The 23,482-nt window shown below is 35.1% G+C and overlaps 3 protein-coding genes across 7 annotated transcripts; 1 reads left to right on the forward strand and 2 right to left on the reverse strand.

Annotated features, from left to right (window-relative positions):
* Window positions 1–504: 504 nt before the first annotated feature.
* LOC112784427 (uncharacterized) lies at window positions 505–1,765 on the reverse strand. Its single transcript, XM_025827628.3, has 3 exons — window positions 1,512–1,765; window positions 979–1,103; window positions 505–747 (listed from the first exon to the last, which is right to left on the reverse strand). Exons 1-3 carry the CDS (start codon window positions 1,759–1,761, stop codon window positions 541–543), a joined length of 582 nt encoding a protein of 193 aa, XP_025683413.1. The 5' UTR covers window positions 1,762–1,765; the 3' UTR covers window positions 505–540.
* A 722-nt stretch (window positions 1,766–2,487) lies between these two features.
* On the reverse strand, window positions 2,488–17,702 carry LOC112783901 (putative disease resistance RPP13-like protein 1). Of its 5 annotated transcripts, XM_072229643.1 has the most exons (5): window positions 17,414–17,702; window positions 17,282–17,332; window positions 11,813–15,596; window positions 11,489–11,717; window positions 10,753–11,349 (listed from the first exon to the last, which is right to left on the reverse strand). In XM_072229643.1, the coding sequence occupies exon 3, from the start codon at window positions 15,490–15,492 to the stop codon at window positions 11,830–11,832; it is 3,663 nt and encodes a 1,220-aa protein (XP_072085744.1). In that variant the 5' UTR covers window positions 15,493–15,596; window positions 17,282–17,332; window positions 17,414–17,702; the 3' UTR covers window positions 10,753–11,349; window positions 11,489–11,717; window positions 11,813–11,829. The 5 variants fall into 5 exon arrangements, with proteins under 5 accessions (XP_025684302.1, XP_072085745.1, XP_072085746.1 ...); XM_072229644.1 differs by lacking the exons at window positions 10,753–11,349; window positions 11,489–11,717 and adding an exon at window positions 3,231–3,319 and having other exon boundaries at window positions 17,414–17,700; XM_072229645.1 differs by lacking the exons at window positions 10,753–11,349; window positions 11,489–11,717 and adding an exon at window positions 3,303–3,401 and having other exon boundaries at window positions 17,414–17,700.
* Window positions 7,028–9,353, forward strand: LOC112785094 (protein WVD2-like 4). Its single transcript, XM_072229646.1, has 8 exons — window positions 7,028–7,166; window positions 7,312–7,682; window positions 7,758–7,818; window positions 7,906–7,980; window positions 8,199–8,274; window positions 8,407–8,469; window positions 8,574–8,684; window positions 8,965–9,353. The coding sequence occupies exons 3-7, from the start codon at window positions 7,775–7,777 to the stop codon at window positions 8,664–8,666; spliced, it is 351 nt and encodes a 116-aa protein (XP_072085747.1). The 5' UTR covers window positions 7,028–7,166; window positions 7,312–7,682; window positions 7,758–7,774; the 3' UTR covers window positions 8,667–8,684; window positions 8,965–9,353.
* Window positions 17,703–23,482: the final 5,780 nt, after the last annotated feature.

Raw genomic sequence — 23,482 nt, forward strand, 5'->3', positions numbered from 1 at the left:
GCTCGGATGATGTGGGAGAAATTTGGTGAGCCATAGATAGATATGATAATTTTGGGACTTAAAGAAAAAAGGGTTTTTGTTTCTAGGTCCTACGGTAGGCGTCAATTGTTCTTGTGAAGGTTGACTGCTGTATAGCTTGTCCGTCGGTGAATAACTGGGAGTTTTCTATCGTGATGAGTTATACTTCGGTAGCAGGAGAATAAAGAGGTGGACAACTATAAGAGACACTCCAATGCTCAAGTTAGTGAGTGTATAATAAATTTTATTTATTTCAATATATCTTCAAATTTTTATATTTGGAATGAAGTATATACAATTATATTTTTTGAACATTTTACTTAAATGAAAAATAATAGTGTTTTAGGATGTTATGATACGTTTTGATATTTGGTTGTTTAATAACTAACTTATAATGTTTATAACCAAATTATTATGTATAATCGAGTTATAACGGTCACATCAATTAGACATTAGGGTTCAGTCGTTGAGTTAGCAAGAAAAACCTAATTGAATAACTTAAATTATTATAAGATAAAAAAATTAAAGATCTTTCCAAACATTAAAGTCGGTACTTGAGACATTATAACTTATAACATTGTCTTGACATCCTAAGAAAAATGTACTCCGAATATGATCTATGTTCTTTATTGCGTGGGCTGTCCCACTAGGGCTAGCAGCTACAATAATGTCATCAGACCCAATGGTCACTTCACCATAACGTTTATGAGGAACCTTGTTATTCTCCAACTACAAAAGCATTACAACTTACAAGTCAGTCAAGTCATTTGTATAGATGCAATTGAATTTATACATAGTTAACAAACTAGATGATGTATGATATGTGAACTATTATCATGGATAAGAAATGAGGAGTAATAGAACATGGGTGCAATATATATAAACTTAATTTCACATACATATTTATGATGTATGGCCGAACAAATATATATAGTACTCAAAATTAATGGAGAAACTTACCCTATATCTTGTCATAGCACCCCAAATAACAAGTGTCTCGTTACAATCATGGTGTCTATGATTTCCTCTTAACTTTCCTGGTCGGATTTCTCCTGCATGAATTGAAGCACAAGTGATAGCTCCACCTAAAAAGTTAGAGAAAGTATAGAGAAATAAGTTTTAGTGAGTTAATATCAGTCCATTCTAATTTTTAAGTTTATAATTTAGAATTTAGTGTTAACAATTTATAATTTATGGTCTAAATTTTAGGATAAAAATAATTTTAAAAAATTAGCTAATATAAACTAAAAACCGATAATTACTTAATATTACTCGAAAAATTATATTTCTATTTTAAGTGTATATTTGATTATTCTAATACGATATATTTGATTGTTCTAGTATTTGATTATTTAGTTGAAAAAATATATAAATTAATCTATATAAAAATACAAATATACATAAATATATGATGACTAATTTAATAATTAACTTTTTTACATATATTACTTTCAAATAACAATAGATAAAAAGATTTATGAAAAATTAAAGACCTGAAATACCAGAAGCAGAGGCAAGAGACAATGGATCCAGTAGCCAACCACACTCATCTTTCAGAATATTGGAAGGAATTCCAGATCGAAATCTGAGCAAGTTGGCGTTAATATCATGTATGGTAGTCCAATGCAGGGAAGAGGAAGAAGCTTTGAAAGCAGTGTGGAAATGGAGGGAGATCCACGTGAAGAAGAGGAATATGGTGAGAACAAATGGAAGAGAGAGAGGTCTTTGGAGGAACTGAAGCATAGATGCAACGTGTGATAATGCTATTTTATTTGTTTTGAAATGTACATCATTAAATCAGATTCACTTTCTTATAACTCAATTATGGATTACTAAGTTTAGTTCTTTTTATAAATTAGTGTATATACATATGTTTGTGTAATTTTGTAATTTTAGTTTTGAGTTAAACTCAGAGTAATCATTGAGATTGACCATATATATATATATATTAAAATAAGAGATCTAAATTATAACAATTATGTCTTTAGAGATTAACCGATGTATTTTTGTTAATTTCTAAAATATTATTGGTGTAATTGAAATTTCAAAAATTATTTTAGTACATATGTTAAATATGAGTAATCGCTTTGAGTTTTACTCTTTAGTGTTAAAACTTTAGTTATAACTTTAACTTTTTATTTCACCCCATTAATAAACTTTCTCTATTATTTTTTTCTCTCACATAAATAAAGAGGTTTTCTACTTTCTTTATCTTTGTTTTTTCTCAAACGAAAAAAATATAATTCAATTTTTATGAAGAATTTTAATTATACAAAAATGTTGTGAAAAAATAGAAATGAATTATTTCACAATTCGTTTATGATGAATAGTTATTTAAAAAAATAAACATTTAAATTGATTCTTAAAAAACTTTAAATCGATGAATTAAACCCCAATAATAAGGAGCTGCTGTCAACTAATGGAGAAGGTTAGTGAATGCAAGTGGACAGACTATGGCATTCTTCAATATTGTCTTCATCATCATCTTAATCATTCCCTTTTCATTGTTTAACCATTTAAATATTCTGAGTTGCCTATACTTTTCATTTCATTGGTGTTTTTGGCACTCTTATTTCACTACAAATATAACCTTCCAGACCATGAACATGAAAGTCTCGATCTTCAAAAGGGTAGGTTCCAGAAAAACAAACAAGGTATCATTTTACAATGCAATGGTTATGTGACACACTGAGAGCATATGTTGTTTTGAATTAGTCCAATTTGTTCATAGCCACGAATCAATATCCCATCAAAACTAAATTAATCAGTATGAAAATGATCAATATTATGAAGGCAATGAAGGTGGACTTGCGGTATTCATCTGGTGCTTCCTTGCAAACTGGAACGGATGGACCCACCGCAGACATACGAATTGGCTCTGTATGTCATTGAGTTGCTTACCTTGTGATTGGACCAAAACAGTCATGTCCAAGAACAGTTGATGAAGTTCATTGGGGCTCCTCTCTATATCAATCAGCGTGTCATGCCGCTCTTGAATCTCTTGGACTGTGTCCATGATTGTCCCTGCTTGCTCAGTTGCTTTCTGCAAGAAAGTTTCAACCACCAAATATAAATTTTCATAGGAGTAATCAAAGTTAATCCAACATTATAAAGTAGAAATTCCTTCTCAGGTAATATACAAATTTTCATGAAATGATTTTTTTTTAAAAAAAAAAAAGAAGAAGAAAAATGGTTAGTTCAGCCATCCATACCACTTTAGTCATGAGGTTTCCAAATCACTTATGTCCTCAAGAACCTTCCTCTGTTGCAGTTATTATCATTGTCTTGTTTCTGAGAATTCCTGTGAGTATTACAATGATTGAATATTATTGATGCATGAAAAGCAAAATCGTAACTGCACAAGTTATCTCTTGTTGGAAAAGCTGTATGAATGATACAAGACAATAATAAAAATGAAGAATAAAAATATTGTAAAAAGAGAATGAAGAATGAAAAACTAGTGACTAGGCAACACAGAGTAATGTTGTGTGAGATAGAAACAATTACCTGTTAAAGTTGTTGGATTACGAAATCCATCTGGCATCAACTTGAATGGCGGGGATGTGGGAAATTTTGGGCCAAACCTGCGGGTCCTTCTTCTCACACCGTTTCCCCAAAGGGCTTCCATAGATGCTGAGTCGCAACAGAGAGGAAGGCAGCTTTTCTCCGTCAATGTTCTCCATATTGGAACAATGATGAATAGATAATTGTTGGAGGGAGGTGAGGTGGGCAAGTCCCTTGCATTCCAACATCTCCACACTTTTAATGCCATCCAATGTGAGAGACTCAAGGGTGGCAGGCAACCAACCTTCCTTAGGGAGATACTTCACACTCTCACATTCACCTTCAATATGAAGATGAGTAAGCCCATGAAACAGCGATGCTACACAGCTGAGTTGTTTCTCGCAGTAGCTGATGATAAGATATCTCAAGCTACTGTGTGGATCCCCTGTAGCACACAAATCTATCTCTGGGCAACCAAGTAATCTGAGATTTTCTAGCTGAGGTGACACCACGAGAGACTCCATCTTTTCACACTGGCTGATTTCAACACCCACGAGATTTGGAAAGGAATCCAGCGAGAAGGATGTAACCGAATCACAGCTGTTATGTATCGTTAGATCAAGCAACGAGTGGTGTTGGCCTTCCATTTCGAATTCTAATTTTTTGCAATTCCATATCGTCAGATCTTGTAGTGATGCGGGAATACTACTCACTGGAAACAATACGCGGGATGAACAACCTGAGATGGATAAAGATGTGAGGCAAGTGAGTTGGGTGTGCGCAATGGCCTCCTTCACCGACTCCACTTGATGCTTTCCATTAATTGATAGATTATCCAGCAAAGGAGGTAGCTCCCCAATTCTCACTTTTTTGCTTCCTTCTATGCGTAAAGAGGTAATCGCGGCAGCTCTTGGAACACAACAACTGAGCAGCTTGCAATTCTCAATATCAAGTGATTGCAAAGATGGTAGTTGATTTGGCAAATCTCCGCTCAACATGGGACAATCCCATATGATAAGCTTCCTAAGTCGAGGAAATGCATTGAACTCCAACGAACGCCATTCCTTCCAGCAAGGCATTGACTCAAATATAAGAGTTTCAAGCATTGGAAATGGAGTCTCCATACAAGATGCATCATTTCGGTAAAACTCAGCCCCCACAATAGCAAGCCTTTCAAACTTTGAAATTTCCAGAAGCTTCAAAGAGGGCAGCTGTCCAAGTGAAGGAAGCATACAACAATTCTTGAAATAACCCGAAAAAAAACCGCCGAGTGTTATTTGGGTGATGTTGTGGTAAGAACAATGTCCCAACCAATCTGGAAATGTTGTACCCCTGTAACCACAAATTTGTAGTTGTTTCAAATTACTATGAGGTCGTAACTCTTCAAGTATATCTCTTTCAATTTGAGAATCAACTATATTCTCGTATTCATCTGGCGACCACTTCAAGATCAAAGATTCAATGCCATCCTTATCAAACATTCTTGCCTCCAAAGCTTCGCTGCTATTGACCACATTCTCCAATTTGTCAATCGAAATTGTTTGGTGTAGATTTGCAAGTGCTCCCAATTCATTAATCTTGTTTCCTTCACGCTCCCCAACAATATAGTTGCTTAAAACCTGCAAACTTGTCAATTTGCTCATGCCTTCTGGCATCTCCTGCAAACCAGTCCATCTAATATCAAGGTAACGCAAATTTGTAAGATCTTTCATGCCAACAGGAAGGGCTTTTAGTTTCCTACATCCAACCAGCTTCAATGTCTGTAAATTATACAAGTTGCGAAGTGTATCCGGCAATGTCATGATGCAGGTCCAAGACAAATCCAAGTAACGCAAATGAATCAACTTGCCTATTGAATCAGGCAATGACTCGAGCGGATAGAATTTGAATGACAAAGCCCTCAGGTACTTCAACTTTGACAACAAGATATAAGGTGCATTTTCCATGTTAAATGGAACCTCTCGCTCCAAATTGATTTCAAGAAATGTCCTTGTATGTTTTACTCGGTCACAAACTCCCAAAAGTTTTGAGATTGGATAATTGCCTTTGGCATTATGTGACAAATAGCGAGTTTTAATATCAACCTCAACTGCATTCTCAAACTCTTCAGCCCTGAAATAGAATTCTCCAGCAAATATCATTGCCAAATCATGCACCAGATCATGCATCACAAATATGTTTTCAAGAGTACTATGAGGTTGGAAAAATGATCTCGCAACTAATTCGTCAAAATATTCCTCACCAACTTCTTCTGGAGTCTTTTTTCCTGCTGATTGCAAAAAATTCTCTGCCATCCAAAGCAATATCAATTCCTCTTTGCTAAATTCATAGTCTTTGGGATACAAAGAACAATAAACAAAGCACTCCTTTAAATAAGAAGGAAGATAGTAATAACTGATTTTTAATGCAGGAACAACCTTTATCTTAACATGGGAGAGTTCCCAGATCTCACTCTTCAATAAATGATTCCAATACTTGACATCAGAATTTCCGCGCAATAAGCCTCCAAGGGCTTGAGCTGCCAAGGGCAATCCATCACACTTCTTTACGAGATCTCTGCCAACTTTTCTCAAGGTTGGATTCTCCATAGAACCAGTTGAGAGTCGTGCATGTTTTGAAAACACTAACCAACAATCTTCCTCAGACAATAAGCTCAGTTCATAAGGTGAAACAGTTTGCACCACCGAAGCCACTCTTTTACTTCTAGTAGTTATGAGAATTTTACTTCCCTTAACCCCTTTGCGAAAAGGTTTTAGAAGTTTATCCCAATCTTCGTAACTTTCACTCCATACATCGTCCAAGACAACAAAGAACTTCTTCCTTGACAACTTTTCTTTTAAATCATGCTGAAGCAAATTCAAATCTGTCAAGCTGCAAAAACTTTTAGTTATTGCCTCGATTATAGTCTTGGTGACCTTGAAAACATCAAACTCTTCTGACACACAAATCCAAGCTTGAAAATCAAAATTCTCCTTCACTTTGCCATCCTGGTAAACCAATTGGGCCAAAGTAGTCTTTCCTATCCCACCCATGCCCACAATGGGAATCACAGATACATCACTATGACCACCAGTATCATCATCACCATCATCATCCAACAACAGTTTTACTATGGCCTCCTTGTCTTCTTCCCTGCCACATACATCAGATGTTTCAACTAGAGATGTAGTGATCCTCCATGACATGTTCTCCTTAGGAATCTCTCTGAGACCAAGAGTGTCTTTTTGAATCACAAGAGACTCTATCCTATCAATGACTTCCTCCATCCTGTTTGCTACATCCCTATCTTTCAAATTGAGAAAACGAGAGAGGAAGGTACCTGGATCCTTCTGAGTGGCAGCTTTGGTGAAGACTTCATCAAGCAAGTCATCAGCAAGATACATGGCATGTTTGAGACTATCAAGCCAGTCCTTGACAGGTCTCTCCTTGATCTGCTTCTGCTCAGCATCGATGAGAAAGGCTTGAACAGCATAAAGATTAGTCTTCAACCTTTCAATCAGGTTCTGAGTAAGTTTCTTCCCTTTGATCCAGTTAACAACTTCAGGAGAGGACATCCTGTCAAAAACAACACTAAGAACGGAAGACAAAACAGCTTCGGCAGCCATGTTTCTGAAGAGAAGTGATCAGATCTGAAGGAACAAATGGTAAGCAAGTGTTTGACTGCTGGTTGACTGGTTGCAGTAGTTTGTGGTGTTAACTGTGATTTGTGTTGAGTAGTTAAATGTGTTAAGTGTTGAATATTTTTGTAATAAAATAAAATGACTTCTTGCTCTTATTGGTCTTCGACAGATTATTCACATGGCATCCAGTATAGTTTTGATGTATTCACATGCCATATTATATTATATTATACTAAGCAATGCAACCTCCAAAGTTGCTTCTACACCAATCAAATCAACAGCAGCTACTCTTTCTTCAAAGAGAGATAACAGTAATATTGCTGCTACCCCAACAAGCAGCAGCAACAAGCATGCTTCATTACTAAGCTCTGCTGATAAAAGAAGATCTACTCCTTACAAGTCGGTCAATTTTACGCCAATTAGAGAACTTAATAGATTGACTGCATCAGCATGAAGAAATTTGAAAGTGCAAGAGCTAGTGCTGGTTCCTCAAAGGCTTCAAAGGATGCATCATTAACTCCTCTAAGAACACCAACTATGGTTTGTCAGATTCTTTGCCATGTCTTTCACAATCTATATTTCTATGATGTTAAAGTGTTGTTTTTTAAAATGCAGGCTTATATAAGAAGGAAATGCAGATGCATTCTGCATTGACCCCATTAACAGAAAAGAAAAGGTACCTAATTCTAGTAAGTTGTTAATTATGATGTAAAACTGTTTTTTATATCCTGATTGGGTGCATTTGAGTTTTGTTAAACCATAGGAACAAAACTCCTCTTGATTTATCAAGCACAGGCAAAAATACAGCCAGCTCTAAATGGCGCTTGCTCTCAACAGAGTAAGTCATTTCCACTCTGAATGGATTTGGATTGTTTCTATGTTCAAATGTTATCCATGCCAGACGTAATGTAGAGTTTGTCAATAGTTGAAACATGCTATCTTTATTTTCAAGGACCACAAATTTACATAATCTATCTCTGGCTTAAAAAAGTTTTATGGCTTTTTGTGAATACTCATCTTTACATTAGTATTTACAATGTTTCTACTTGAATTCAGAAATAAAATGAGATCCCCAATGATATCCTCACCTTTCAGCTTGAGGACAGAAGAAAGGGCTGCAAGACGAAAGAAGGTTCTGTCATCAATCAAATTTAGTTGTTTATGAGCTTTAATTAAACCTTACTACAAATAAAACTGAAAATTAATTAACTGGGTTACTAAATTGCTTGCCTTTCCTTTCTCTATTGATCTAAATCAATTTCAGAAACTTGAAGAAAAGTTCAATGCCAATGAGGCACAAAAAGTGCAACTCCATACAAAACTCAAGGTTGGTTGACAAGTAAAATTTAATACCTAGTGTCTGTTACTATGAACAATATAGTTCCTCAGTTCAGTTTAGTCACCAAATCATTCAATTCCCTCATTTTGCAGGAAAAAGCAGAGACAGAGATCAGAAAACTTCGCCAAAGCTTTTGCTTCAAAGCAAGGCCACTACCTGATTTTTACAAGGAAAGGAAAGAATAAAACAAGGAAACACAGAAGGTATCTTAAACTGTTTGCAATAATAATATAATCTTCTTTCCCATTTTCTCCTCAAGCTTTGTTTGGTTAACAATATTGTTCTTAATCTCTATGTAGTTCCGGATAATTGAGTCCTTATAAAATCTGATTTGGTTCTTAGAACAATAAAATTCTGTTTTCTGTCTTATTTTCTCTTTCCTTTTTACAAGATCCTGAAAAGAGAAACTAAAAATGAAAATAGAAAATAAAAACGCAAACCAAACACACCCTTAATTTTTCAAATTGGAATTTATACTTTCAGGATCTAGAAACACAATCTGAATCAAGAAAGGCTACTCCTCAGAGTCAGAGACCTTACAATGGCAGTGGCACCAATAAGAATTTCTAGGAAAAGACTCAGCGCCGCACCTTTGCTCATCATCTGAGTACTACTCTTGAGAATACATCACCAAATATTCAGAATGGAAACCTCAAGAATAGGAATCACAAACAATGATTATGCTCCATGATGTAGCAGATGAAAGATCAGTTTAAAATTGTAAATGTAGCTTCAAGGACATGCACCACATTAGGCACCGTTTGTTCTGTTGTATTCTTGGTATATAACACAACATTAGTAACCAACTCTGACTGTTGTTCTTCCTTTTGTTTTTTGTACCCTCAATATATTCAATTGAGCTATTCTTACAATCTTTTTTTTCGTTTTCTTTATAATTTGGAAAGAATAATAAAGTAACGTCTCTAATGAATCACACGGTATACTTTAGAACTTATTTATGCACACTAGGCAATTAAGTAATTTTATAAGGAAATACTTTTTGACCCTTTATCAATAAAAATACAGTTAGACGGAATTCATAATTCGGAATTACATTGCGTCATTTAAAAAACTGCACTTTCTTTCGGCTAATAGAGTTTTTGACAATGTAATTGCTCAAATACTCGAGCTTTCTCCGTGAAAATACTCTCCATCCGATCCTATCCTAAATTTATGTAACTAATAGCTAATGCAACATTCTAATTTATGGGTTATTAGTTTTAATCAATATTACAAATTAAATAAAAGTATCAAAAATAGTTTTCTATATGATATAATATTTATGGAATTTTTTAAAACATAAAACCGTAGCTTAGTGATTTTGAACATCATGCCAAAAAAAAATTTCCACTACTTTGTATTGTACATGTTATATTTTGAAATATCTATCTATCTATTATAATATATATAAAGGAGTAAAGTAACAATTAGGTCCTTAAAGATTTCGACTTCGGACTAATTAGTCCTTAAAGAAAAAAAAGTACCAATTTGATCCTTTAGGATAGCAAATACTGGACACATGATGTCTTTCTATCAATTCATCAACTAAAACTTAACGGTGATACTTATATGTACTGTTAATTACTCTGACATGTCTATCTATGAAAAATAGTCATGTAGATAACAATTTTTGGAACGAAACTTCATTTGTTTGATAGGATTTGTGATAAATAGAGAGCATCTGATAAAGAATATATGAAAACTCAAAAGATAATAAATACTTCACTGTCCAAAATTACATCGTTTTCTTGCTCATGCGACAATAACGAGACATGCACCACTATAAATAACAGAATACATGGACAGTTCGGTTTCGTTTTACACTATTTTATTGAAAGAAGGACATACATGTCCACCGTTTACTATCTTGGATGACCTAATTGATACTCTTTTTTTTTAAAGACTAATTAGTCCAAGGTCAACATTTTCGAGGATCTAATTGTCACTTTAGTCTGTACAAAGACATGCAAATAGTGTTTACATTGAGTAAATAATACGTTTATACAATTGGTTGATGCATTGGTAATATATTCCTATTTTTAATTGCTTCTCTTCTTTGATGGTTTGGGGTGAAAACTTTCAGCTTTTATTGATCCTCAAAGATTTTAGTGTTACTATTCAACTGTTCACTTATCAGAAAGTGGGATAAACATAGTTGTTGCTGCATTATCGACTATTTTTTGTTATTTTTCTAACAAAACATGCAATTCTTAATCGACAATGTACAAGAAAATACAGGAAAAAAAAAAGGATAAAATTGTAGACCATAGGTTTAAGGGCGCAAAACAATTAATCTCATTCCTCCAATATATAAACTCCAAGCAAGGTAATTCAACAATATTTATAGCATGTGATACATGTAAAGAAAATTTTTAAAATCCCAAAAAATAAAATACATGCATTCAAAAGAGATTAGAGTGGCTATTGATGAATTAAACCCCAATAATAAGGATCTGCTGTCAATTAATGGAGAAGGTTAGTGAATGCAAGTGGACAGACAATGGCATTCTTCAAGATTGTCTTCATCATCATCTTAATTCATTCCCTTCTCATTGTTAACCATTAAATATTCTGAATTGTTTAACCCCAATATGATGATGATCAATAAGAAGGACTCTAATCAATATTATGATGGCAATGAAGGTGGACTTCCGGTATTCTTCTGGTGCATCCTTGCAAACTGAAACTGCCGGACCCAAGGCAGATGTACGAATTGGCTCTTGCCACGTGGCTCTCTATGTCATTGAGTTGCTTACCTTGTGATTGGACCAAAACAGCCATGTCCAATAACACTTGATGAAGCTCATTGAGGCTGCTCTCAATATCAATCACTGTGTCCATGATTGGCCCTCGTTGCTCAGTTGCTTTCTGAAAGAAAGTTGCAACCACCACATACAAATTTTCATATTTTGAGTAATCAAAGTTATTCTAAGATTATAAAGTAGATATTCCTTCTCAGGTGATATACAAATTTTAACGAAATGATTTGAAGTTCAGCCATCCATACCACTTTTTTCATTAGGTTTCTTAACCACTTATATGAAGGCAATCATGGTAAGAATTCCATTCTCTGTTTTCTACCCTTATCTCGTCAAGAACCTTCCTATGTTGCAGTTATTATCATTGTCTTAGTTTCTCAGAATTCCTCTGAGTATTACAATGATTGAATATTATTGATGCATCAAAAGCAAAACCGTAACTGCCGAAGTTATCTCTTGTTGGATTCTGAGGAAAAGCTGTATGAATAATACAAGACATTAATAACAATGAAGAATGAAAAACTAGTGACTAGGCAACACAGAATAATGTTGTGTGAGATAGAAAGAATTACCTGTTGAAGTTGTTGGATTACCAAATCCATCTGTCATCAACTTGAATGGCGGGGATGTGGGAAATTTTCGGCCAAACCTGCGGGTCCTTCATCTCACACCGTTTACCCAAAGGGCTTTTAGAGATGCTGAGTCGTAAAAGAGAGGCAGGCAGCTTCTCTCCGTCAATGTTCTCCAAATTGTAACATTTATAAATAGACAATTGTTGGAGGGAGGTGAGGTGGGCAAGTCCCTTGCATTCCAACATCTCCACACTTTCAATGCTCATCAGAGAGAGAGACTCAAGGGTGGCAGGCAACCAACCTTCCTTGGGGAGACACTTCACACTCTCACATTTACCTTCAATCCAAAGATGAGTAAGCCCATGAAATTGCGATGCTACACAGCTGAGTTGTTTCTCGCAGTAGCTGATGGTAAGAGATCTCAAGCTACGCTGTGGATCCCCCGTAGCACACAATTCAATCTCTGGGCAACCAAGTAATGTGAGATGTTCTAGCTGAGGTGATGCCATCCATAGCGTCTGCAGGGATTTCAAACTCCCACAATTCTTTATATATAAAGAACGGAGACATGAAAGAGAGCGTGACACCAACAGAGACTCCATCTTTTCAAACTCGCTTATATAAACACGCACGAGATTTGGAAAGGAATCCAGCGAGAAGGATGTAACCGAATCACAGCTGTTATGCATCCTTAGATTATGCAATGAGTGGTGTTGGCCTTCCATTTGGAATTCTAATTTTTTGCAATCCAATATCCTCAGCTCTTGTAGCGAAGCGGGAATACTACTAACTGGAAACAATACGCGGGATGAACAACCTGAGATGCATAAAGATGTGAGGCAAGTGAGTTGGGTGTGTGCAATGGCCTCCATCACCGACTCCACTTGATGCTTTCCAGTAATTGATAGAATATCCAGCAAAGGAGGTAGCTCCCCAATTCTCACTTCATTTCTTCCTTCTATGCCTAAAGAGGTAATCACAGGAGCTCTTGGAACACAACAACTGAGCTGCTTGCAATGCATAATATGAAGTGATTGCAAAGATGGTAATTGATTTGGCAAATCTCCTCTCAACATGGGACAATCCCTTAGGCTAAGCTCCCTAAGTCGAGGAAATGCATTGAACTCCAATGAAGGCCATTCCTCCCAGCAAGGCATTGACGCAAATTGAAGAGTTTCAAGCATTGGAAATGGAGTCTCCAGACAAGATTCATCGTTTCGGTAAAACTCAGCACCCACAATAGCAAGCCTTTCAAACTTTGAAATTTCCAGGCGCTTCAAAGATGGCAACCGTCCAAGTGAAGGAAGCATACAACAATTCTTGAAATAACCCGAAAGAAGACCGCCCAGTGTTATTTGGGTGATGTTGTGGTAAGAACAATGTCCCAACCAATCTGGAAATGTTGTACCCCTGTAACCCCTAATTTGTAGATGTTTCAAATTACTATGAGGTCGTAACTTTTCAAGTATATCTCTTTCAATTTGGGAATCAATGGTATTCTCATATTCATCTGGCGACCAGTTCAAGAACAAAGATTCAATGCCATCCTTATCAAACATTCTTGCTTCCAACGCTTCGCTGCTATCGACCACATTCTCCAATTTGTCAATCAAAATTGTTTGGTGTAGATTTGCAAGTGCTCCCAATTCATTAATCTTGTTCCCTTCACGCTTCCCAACAACATAGTTGCTTAAAACCTGCAAACTTGTCAATTTGCTCATGCCTTCCGGCATCTCATGCAAACCAGTGAAGCTAATATCAAGGTAACGCAAATTTGTAAGATCTTTCATGCCAGCAGGAAGGGCTTTTAGTTTCTCACATCCAAACAGCTTCAATGTCTGTAAATTGTACAAGTTGCAAAGTGTATCGGGCAATGTCATGATGTCTGTCCAAGACAAATCCAAGTAACGCAAATGAATCAACTCGCCTATTGAATCAGGCAATGACTCAAGAGGAAAGCAACTGAACGACAAAGCCCTCAGGTACTTCAACTTTGACAACAAGATACAAGGTGCGTTTTCCATGTTAAATGGAATCTGTGAATTCAAATTGAGTCCAAGAAATGTCCTTGTGTGTTTTACTCGGTCACAAACTCCCAAAAGTTTTGAGATTGGATAATTGCCTTTGGCATTATGTGACAAATGACGAGTTTTAATATCAACCTCAACTGCATTCTCAAGCTCTTCAGCTCTGAAATAGAATTCTCCAGCAAACATCATTGCCAAATCATGCACCATATCATGCATCACAAAGTTCTTTTCATAAATCTTATGAGGTTGGAAAAATGATCTCGCAATCAATTCATCAAAATATTCATCACCAACTTCTTCTGGAGTCTTTTTTCCTGCTGGTTGCAAAAAATTCTCTGCCATCCATAGCAATATCAATTCATCTTTGCTAAATTCATAGTCTTTGGGATACAAAGAACAATAAACAAAGCACTCCTTTAAATACGAAGGAAGATAGTAATAACTGATTCTTAACGCAGGAACAACCTTTATCTTATCATCGGAGAGTTCCCAGATCTCACTCTTCAATAAATGATTCCAATACTTGATATCAAAATTTCCACGCAATAAGCCTCCAAGGGCTTGAGCTGCCAAGGGCAATCCATCACACTTCTTTACAAGATCTTTGCCGACTTTTTTCAAGGTTGGATTCTCCATAGAACCAGTTGGGAGACGTGCATGTTTTGAAAACACTAACCAACAATCTTCCTCAGACAATAAGCTCAGTTCATAAGGGGAAACAGTTTGCACCACAGAAGCCACTCTTTTACTTCTAGTTGTTATGAGAATTTTACTTCCCTTAACCCCTTTTCGAAAAGGTTTTAGAAGTTTATCCCAATCTTCGTAACTTTCACTCCATACATCGTCCAAGACAACAAAGAACTTTTTCCTTGACAACTTTTCTTTTAAATCATGCTGAAGCAAATTCAAATCTGTCAAGCTGCAAAAACTTTTAGTTATTGCCTCGATTATAGTCTTGGTGACCTTGAAAATATCAAACTCTTCTGACACACAAATCCAAGCTTGAAAATCAAAATTCTCCTTTACTTTGCCATCCTGGTAAACCAATTGGGCCAAAGTAGTCTTTCCTATCCCACCCATGCCCACAATGGGAATCACAGATACATCACTATGACCACCAGTATCATCACCATCATCATCCAACAAGAGTTTTACTATGCCCTCCTTGTCTTTTTCCCTGCCACATACATCAGATGTTTCAACTAGAGATGTAGTGATCCTCCATGACATGTTCTCCTTAGGAATCTCTCTGAGACCAAGAGTGTCTTTTTGAATCACAAGAGACTCTATCCTATCAATGACTTCCTCCATCCTGTTTGCTACATCCCGATCTTGCAAATTGAGAAAACGAGAGAGGAAGGTACCTGGATCCTTCTGAGTGGCAGCTTTGGTGAAGACTTCATCGAGCAAGTCATCAGCAACATATATGGCATGTTTGAGACTATGAAGCCAGTCCTTGACAGGTGTCTCCTTGATCTGCTTCTGCTCAGCATCGATGAGAAAGGCTCGAACAGCATAAAGATTAGTCTTCAACCTTTCAATCAACTTGTGAGTAAGCTTCTTCCCTTTGATCCAGTTAACAACTTCAGGGGAGGACATCCTGTCGAAAACAACACTAAGAACGGAAGACAAAACAGCTTCTGCAGCCATGTTTCTGAAGAGAAGTGATCAGATCTGAAGCAACAAATGGTAAGCAAGTGGTTGACTGCTGGTTGACTGGTTGTAGTAGTTTGTAGTATTGCCTTAACTGTGATCTGTGTTGAGTAGTTAAATGTGTTAGGTGTTGAATAATTTTGTAATAAAATAAAATGATTTCATGCTCTTATTGGTCGTTGACAGATTGTTCACATGGCATCTTGTATAGTTTTGATGTATTCACATGTCATAATCTTTTGTAAACAAGATTAATTTGTTTTAAAAAAATATTCTCTAATAAAATTTATTTGTCTTATGTATATTAAATACTTTATTATAAATATTAGAAAAAACAAAATATTTCACAAAAATAATTTTAAAAGATTTCTAAAATAATAAAAATTTATTAGAATTTCAAGTGTCTTTTTATTTGTATTTTGTAGAAGAATAATTTGAGTATATATTAAAAATATTAATTGTATAATTTTTTCATGATGTATTTTAACAATTTTTAGTATGTATATCCGGATAATGACATAAATACGAGACATAATATATATATTATAAAATATAAAATATTTTTTAAATAAATTATAATAATATTTTAATATTTTATTAATATTAAAATATAAATAATTTTTTAATTTTAAAAATATTTAAAATATTTTTAATTTCATTTTTAAAATTAATCATAAAAAATTATTCTTAACTAGTTCAATTATTAAAAAAAAAAAATTGAAACGATGCATTTTCAAGAGAAAGTAGAGAACCGCTGCCTCTAGAGTCTGAAGCTGCTGCCATCGTTGTTATTGCGCGCTTTCACAGTTGTGTTCCTCACTGTGCCCCCTCACTTCCCTGACCCATCTCACAAACCCCCCTCATCCTTCTCACCACTCTGCAACCCATTTTCTCCCTTCGAATTCATTTTGTTAACTAAGATTTGCACACCAAATGTTTGATGGTTTGCTTCCTATTTTCACTTAGTGTCCGTGTAAACCAAGTGAGTGGGTAGTGTGTCCTATCTGCAAGATTGTTTTTTATTGTTATTTCTACTTCCGAAACAATTGGAAAATTGTTCTTGCATTCTCATTTATTGGGATATTCAAACATTCTTCCTTACACCCGATATATTTCGTTGTGTCTTTACTTCGTTAAAATTATCATATAAAATAATAATACTACTTTTTTTTTTGGATTTCAATACTGTGGAAGATTTGAAAGCAGTTCATGAAATTTCTCGCAAGTTTTTAAGGTCATAAAATTCCGCACTTCAGTCTGAAACTGGTCAGTTACTTCTTCAAATTTTGTCTTGAATTCTTGCATTTGAGTGTAAATACAATCTGGTGTATCTGCTGTTCATGGAGTTGAAAAAATCTTGTACAACTATAGTGATAGTTAATAATAAGCTTGGCCCTCTCTATGGTTCTTGTTTTTGAAGTGTTCCAAGTTCCAACTAAAATGTGATATGTATGAGCAATGGCATTAATTATATAAGTTTTAATGTAATGGTTTGTTGGTTTCAGATTCAACTGCACTTCCAAAAGAATTGGTTGTGCAGTCCTTGTTTTGATACACCATCTTTAAGTTTCTATTTAGGTATATCCTTTTCTTTCTCTGTGCGTTATTGTTCCTATTTGTATTAGGCTCTTTCTCTATTACCCGATGATAATTTTCACTCTAAATGCACCTCGAGTGTGACACATTTATGCCTCCAGTTGATTCCTCTGTATTTCAGTTGTGGTACTCAAACAATAATAATAAACAGATGCATGAAAGAAAAAGAAAGAAAGAGTGAAGGAGAAACCTGCTTGCCAAGCTGAACCATGTTGTCAGCGACTCTGCGAACCTCTTTAGCCTGGAAACAGAGAGAAGAGAGTGTTGATACGAAAATGAAATTGAAATTGAAATTGAAATTGAAATGGGAAGAAAGAGGGACCTTGGCAAGAGTGGTTTGGATGCGGTGGTGCTTGATGAGCTGGGAGACCATGGTTCTGAGCATGGACATTGGGTGACCGGTGGGTCGACCTAGTTTCCGGAACTTAGTCATATTCGCACCACCGTTACTTCTACTCTCAGATTGGGAATCACGGAGTAAAACACAGAGGGGCACGCTTCTGGTCTCGATTTCGCCTTCAATTCAATTTCAATGTTACTTCTACTCTCTGATTTCGGCGTAGGACTCAGTCGGAGATTGGAGCTTTCACTTTTGAAATCAGGTTCAGGGTTTAGCTCACATGTTAGTAAAATTCTTTTATAATAAGAATTTTTTAATATATTTGTTATATATTTACTAAATAAAATATTTAAATTTTTTAATAAAATCTTAGTATGTGAGACACATATATTAACCAAACTTTTTAAATAATAATAAGGATGATGACCCTAGTTAAGAGTTTTCTTTAAAAAAAAATTATATATGTACTATTTTAAATAAAATTGTAACAATTTAATATTTTGCATTTTTTTTATTTTTACCGTCAGTATAACTGAAATTAAAAAAAATTATTTTTTTCTACTTTAATTTCATATTTACTACTAACAAAATTGAAGTAAAAAAAATTTTCAATGTAATTTAGCTGTTAGCGAAATTAGAACACTAAAAAAAATATAATAGCTACTCTAAGATAGAATCGATAGAATTGAAAGCACCGTTTATTATTATTATGAAGGGGAATTTTTTGGCATGTATTTTTAGATTATTCATGTTATCATAGAAAGTCAGAGTTATTTATAACGCAAAGTTTTTAGATAGTTTAAAATTCATGATATCTATTGTAAATGGTCCAACTGCCAATTCATCATCTTCATTGGTTTGTTGATCTTTCACTGGTTATTAAGTTTCAGAGACATGCGTTAGATCAGAATTTCCTTCCTCGTCATCTATTTGTTCATTGTAATCATCATTATTAGCAATCTGAGTATTGGTTAACTCAGTTATCTAATTTGTCATTCTTTGATTTTCTTCTGTCATGCACTAATTAGTTTGTTATAACTTTGTTACCATCCAAAGGAGCTCTCGGATGGTGTGAGAAAATGTTGGATAGCCATAGGTAGATCTGGTAATTTTGGGACCTAAAGAAAAAAGTTTTTGTTTCTAGGCTTCACGGTGGGCGCCAATTATTCTTGTGAAAGTTGGCCGCTGTCAGTGAATAACTAGGAGCTTTCCGTCGAGATGAATTATACTTCGGGTGGGCACCTGCTGATGCGTGAGCATCTTTTCTATCTTTACCTAGTAAATTTGCATTCAAATTGTTGAGTTTAATCAAGATTTAATTACCTTTAGCCACTATGAATGATACTTTGAGTTGTTTGCAATTTCTGTTTATTTCAGGTAGCATTCGGATGGATTTGACAGAGTTTTGTAGCAGAAAAGGAAGAAAGCGAATGATGTTGTCAACCCCGACCTTCTTGCACTCAAACAGGAATATCTTGAACTACAGAGGTCCAATTGACGTGATTCTAGCGGCATTGAAAAGCTTACTTCTAGAGCTTTTCAAGGATATATAATAGTATACCCTTTTTTTCCATTTCATTCGGCCTTCATGGCGCCAAACTTGAGGTTACTCAAGTTTGGCGCCACACTCAAGTTTCCAATGAAGAATGCACGCTGCCATCTCCACTCAAGTTCGGCGCCAACACAAGGACTCCAAAGAAAGGCTACGCTGCCTCCTCCACGTCGAACTTGAAGTTCTTCAAGTTCGGTGTCAGTATCAACTCCTCCAAGGGAATCGTGCTGCCTTCAAGGACTCGAAAGAAGAAACTCGCACAACCTCCACGCCAAACTTGGTGGCTATCAAGTTTGGCACCACAAGTCAAGGAAAGCCCAAGGAATTCTCTGCCTAGTCCACGCCGAACTTGACTCCCTCCAAGTTCGGCACCAACTCTTCTAACCTAAGTGGTCCCCATTTGCGTCCAAAGGCTGCACGAATAAACTAATAAATTTTGATTAAACTTTATTTCTTTTATAATTAGGAAAATATATTATTTAGTTTTTAGGAAATATATTTTATATTAATTAGGTTTAGATATAAAAGGGAAAAGAATCAGTCCTTCGGACTCTTCGAATCTCTTCTCTTCTACCTCAATCCGTAATTTACAGTTTTTCAGAATCCTAGTTTTCTCTCTGAACTATGAGCAACTAAACCTCCACTGTTAAGGTTAGGAGCTCTGTCTATTGTATAGATTGATACTATTACTTTTCTATTTTAATTCATGTACTAATTTATAATTCAAGAATTATTTTTGTTCTTATTTTATAAATCTGGGTGGAACGGAAGCATGACCCTTGTTCTAATTGAGTTCTTGTATAACTTAGAAAAGCTCTTTACTTGAACAACAGCTTGAAAATATATTCTCCTAAATTTCTAATTATCCGGACTTAACGGGATACGTGATATATAATCCTCTTATATTTGGGTAATTAAGGTTTCTGTGGCATACAACTAGAATTGAACTTCACCCTCTAATTGGAATTAAGTGACCAATGAATTGGCGGTTGATGAGAGTTAGAGGAGACTAAAAAGGTCTAAGAAATTAAGATTTAGTCACATATAGTTTGCCATGAATTAAATCTTGCATGATTAAAATAGTTAATAAGAAAAGTCAATTCGAAAAATAGATAACTCTGAAGCCTTAATTGTTTCTCCATATATTATTCACAACTTGTTTACTGCTTGCTTTCTGATATTCTGAATTTACTGTTAATGCGTTTGAACTCTCAAAACACCATTTTCTACTTGTCTAACTAAGTAAATTAATCAACCATTGTTGCTTAATCCATCAATCCTCGTGGGATCGACCCTCATTCACTTGAGGTACTACTTGATACGACCCGATGCACTTCCCAGTTAGTTTGTGTTTATAAATTTCGCACCAAGTTTTTTGTGCCGTTGCCGGGGATTGACTGTGATTGACAACTACTGGTTGTTTGATTTCTTAGATTAAGCGTTTTTGCTTTAATTTCGTTTAACTTGTTTTTTTAAATTTAAAAAAAATATATATTTAGATTTATTTTTTTTCTTAATTTCTGAAATTAAGTTTGTTGTCCCTTAGTTGTTTTATTCTTCCTAGTTATTTTATTTATTAAGTTTGAATTTTATACTCTTTTTTGCTTATTAGTTATTTTATTTTCTTAATTATTCAGTTTATTTTCTTTATTTTATTTTATTTTTTTATTTTCTTTTATATTTTATTTTATTTTCCTTTATGTTCTTTCTTCTTTACTTGCCTGTTTACCACATGGTGCGTTTAATTCTGTTTGGTGCTTTGTGCTAAGGAAAAATAATGGAGAGATCACGTGGGTTATTATTCACACCCAAGGAGTGATTCTTATTATTGTGGATGGAGGAACTACCCGGATTTTGGTTGGTAAAGTCAAAACCAAAGAAACTTCAGTGCTCCATGTTCCAACTATCAAGAACCACCATCTCCATATTCATACCAAAAACCACCACCTCTCTATCCATATCAAGAACCATCATCTTTCTACTCATATCAAGAGCCACCATCTCCCTATTCATACCAAGAACCATCCTCTTTTTACTCTTATCAAGAACCATCATCTCCTTCTTATTCATATCAAGAGCCACCATCTCCTTATTCACATCAAGAACTATCAGCTCTTGAGCTTCTCATGAAAGAATTCATATATGATATAAGGACGAGTGTCAAAAATGTAGAGAAATATGTGGAGTTGATTATCAAGCCCCAAAAGGAGGAACAAGCAAATTCCTTCCCAAGAGATATAATGCAAGATCCTATGAAAGAAAGTGAGGAAATTAATCAAAGGAGTTCATACTCCAGTGAATTAGAGAACTTTTTACCCTCACACATGGAAGAAGAGGAAGATGCACAAACAAAGAAGGAAGATGCACAAACAAAGGAGGTTGTAAGGGATGAAAACAATTATGGGAATCTACACTCCAATGAAGCAGAGAGTGGCATAGAGGGTGAGTTTATTGAACTACCAATTCAAGAAGTTCTTGATGAATGGTACACTCCAACCATCACACAACACCCAAATTTTGAAATTAAAGAAGTGAAGGCAATCAAGGAAAGCACAAAAAAGGGATTATGACCAAGAAACAAAAGACATTATCCATGAAAAATAGAAGGTCAACGAAAAGCAATCCAACCTCTACCCCAACAAGCAAGGCGAATCAAGCTAATAACAATAAAAGAAAGCTTGTTAGGAGAAATTCAAGTCAAAGGGTACTAATTTTCGCCTCTCCTCCCTTGGAGTCATTTCTTTTAACCAACTGGAAGAAGAGGAAGAAAAATTCGACAATCAAGTGTCAAGCTAGTGACATTAAATAAGCACTTGTTGGGAGGCAATCCAATATTCCGTGTCTTTAGATTTTCTGTTTATTTTTAATTTATTTAGTTTATTTTAATTTCTTATTGTTTTCCTTCTTTTTAAGTGTGCTTTGATAATGCAGAGTGTGTAAAACAGGAACATTTTTTCTTTGCTTGAGGACAAGCAAACTTTTAAGTTTGGTGTTGTCGCTTCGCTTGTGGCTTTTCTGTTTATTTTGATGGCACCAAAGGGAGGCGAATCATCTGCACGGAGGAGCACAGCTTGAAGAATGAAACGGCCACTAGGATAACTGAGGTGCTTGAGTTCCTTTCATTCTATATTCCTTCTCGTTCTTACTATGTTATGTTTCGGTTTTCTGCTGTTTTATTTTAGTTATTGCATGATCATTTGTTATTTCAATTCCTAGGTCTAGTTTAATTTGCTGCTTTTTATTTTGATATTTGATTTTAATTCTGAAGGGTGTCTCATGTATCGCTCACTGAGCTTGAATCTAAAAAGAAAAGAAAAAAAAAGATGTATTACATGAGAAATAGAGTTTATATCAAAGAGTGGTCTTATTTACTTAAATGTGGTGGTATTATCTGTGATTTTGAATGCATGATATGAACAGTGCATATTTGAATTTGAATCAAAGGATGTTGATATATAAGGAACAATAATTTAGAGAACTATTATGAATTTTCTGAAATTAGTGAAAGCTTAATCCTTGAAGCAAAAGAAATAGCAAAAGAAAAATAAAAACAAAATCCAAGGCTCTGAGCATCAATGACTAGGAAGATCAGACATGATTAAAAGCTCAAAGAGTTGTTTCTCTAGTCATATGCTTGTGGTGTAATTGTGTCAAGTAATCCTTGAAACATAGTACTAAGAGTCGAGATCAAGTGTATTTAACAGAGTATGCCAAAAGTTTTGAGCACCACTATCTAGGAGTAACTAAAAGAAAAATCAGAACCTAAAGAGAGTTCCCCAGTTAAGTGCTTGTGGTGTTTTTGTGTCAAATGAAACTTGAAACAAAACATTTAAAGTCACGGCTAGGCTCAAGGTGCAAAGCACCAAAGAAAAGAGAATTAAAGGAAATTTACTGTGTTCAAAGATTAAACTGAAGTATAAAAGATTAGAGAATTCATAATGGTATCCGGATTCTAATTCCGAATGACAGTGACATTCTTCTGATTCAAAGGAGAGTGAGATGCCAAAACTATTCAGTATTGCAATAGATAAACCTCACTTCAAGAAGAGACACGAGCCTCATTGAACTCTCACTTCTCATGCAAATTCACATCTTAGTCATGTATTAGTTTTGGTTGCTCGAAGACAAGCAACAATTCAAGTTTAGTGTTGTGATGCGTGAGCATCTTTTCTATCTTTTTTTAGTGAATTTGCATTTAAATTGTTGAGTTTAATCAATATTTAATTATCTTTAGCCACTATGAATGATACTTTGAGTTGTTTGCAATTTCTGTTTATTTCAGGTAGCATTCGGATGGATTTGACGGAGTTTTGTAGCAGAAAAGATAGAAAGCGAATGATGCTGTCAACCCTGACCTTCTTGCACTCAAATAGGAATATCTTGAGCTACAAAGGTCCAATTGACGTGATTCTAGTGCCATTGGAAAGCTAACTTCCAGAGCTTTCCAACATTGTATAATAGTATACCCTTTTCTTCCATTTTGTTCGGCCTTCATGGTG

This window comes from Arachis hypogaea, chromosome 20 (genome assembly GCF_003086295.3).
Source record: "Arachis hypogaea cultivar Tifrunner chromosome 20, arahy.Tifrunner.gnm2.J5K5, whole genome shotgun sequence".
Taxonomy (NCBI): domain Eukaryota; kingdom Viridiplantae; phylum Streptophyta; class Magnoliopsida; order Fabales; family Fabaceae; genus Arachis; species Arachis hypogaea.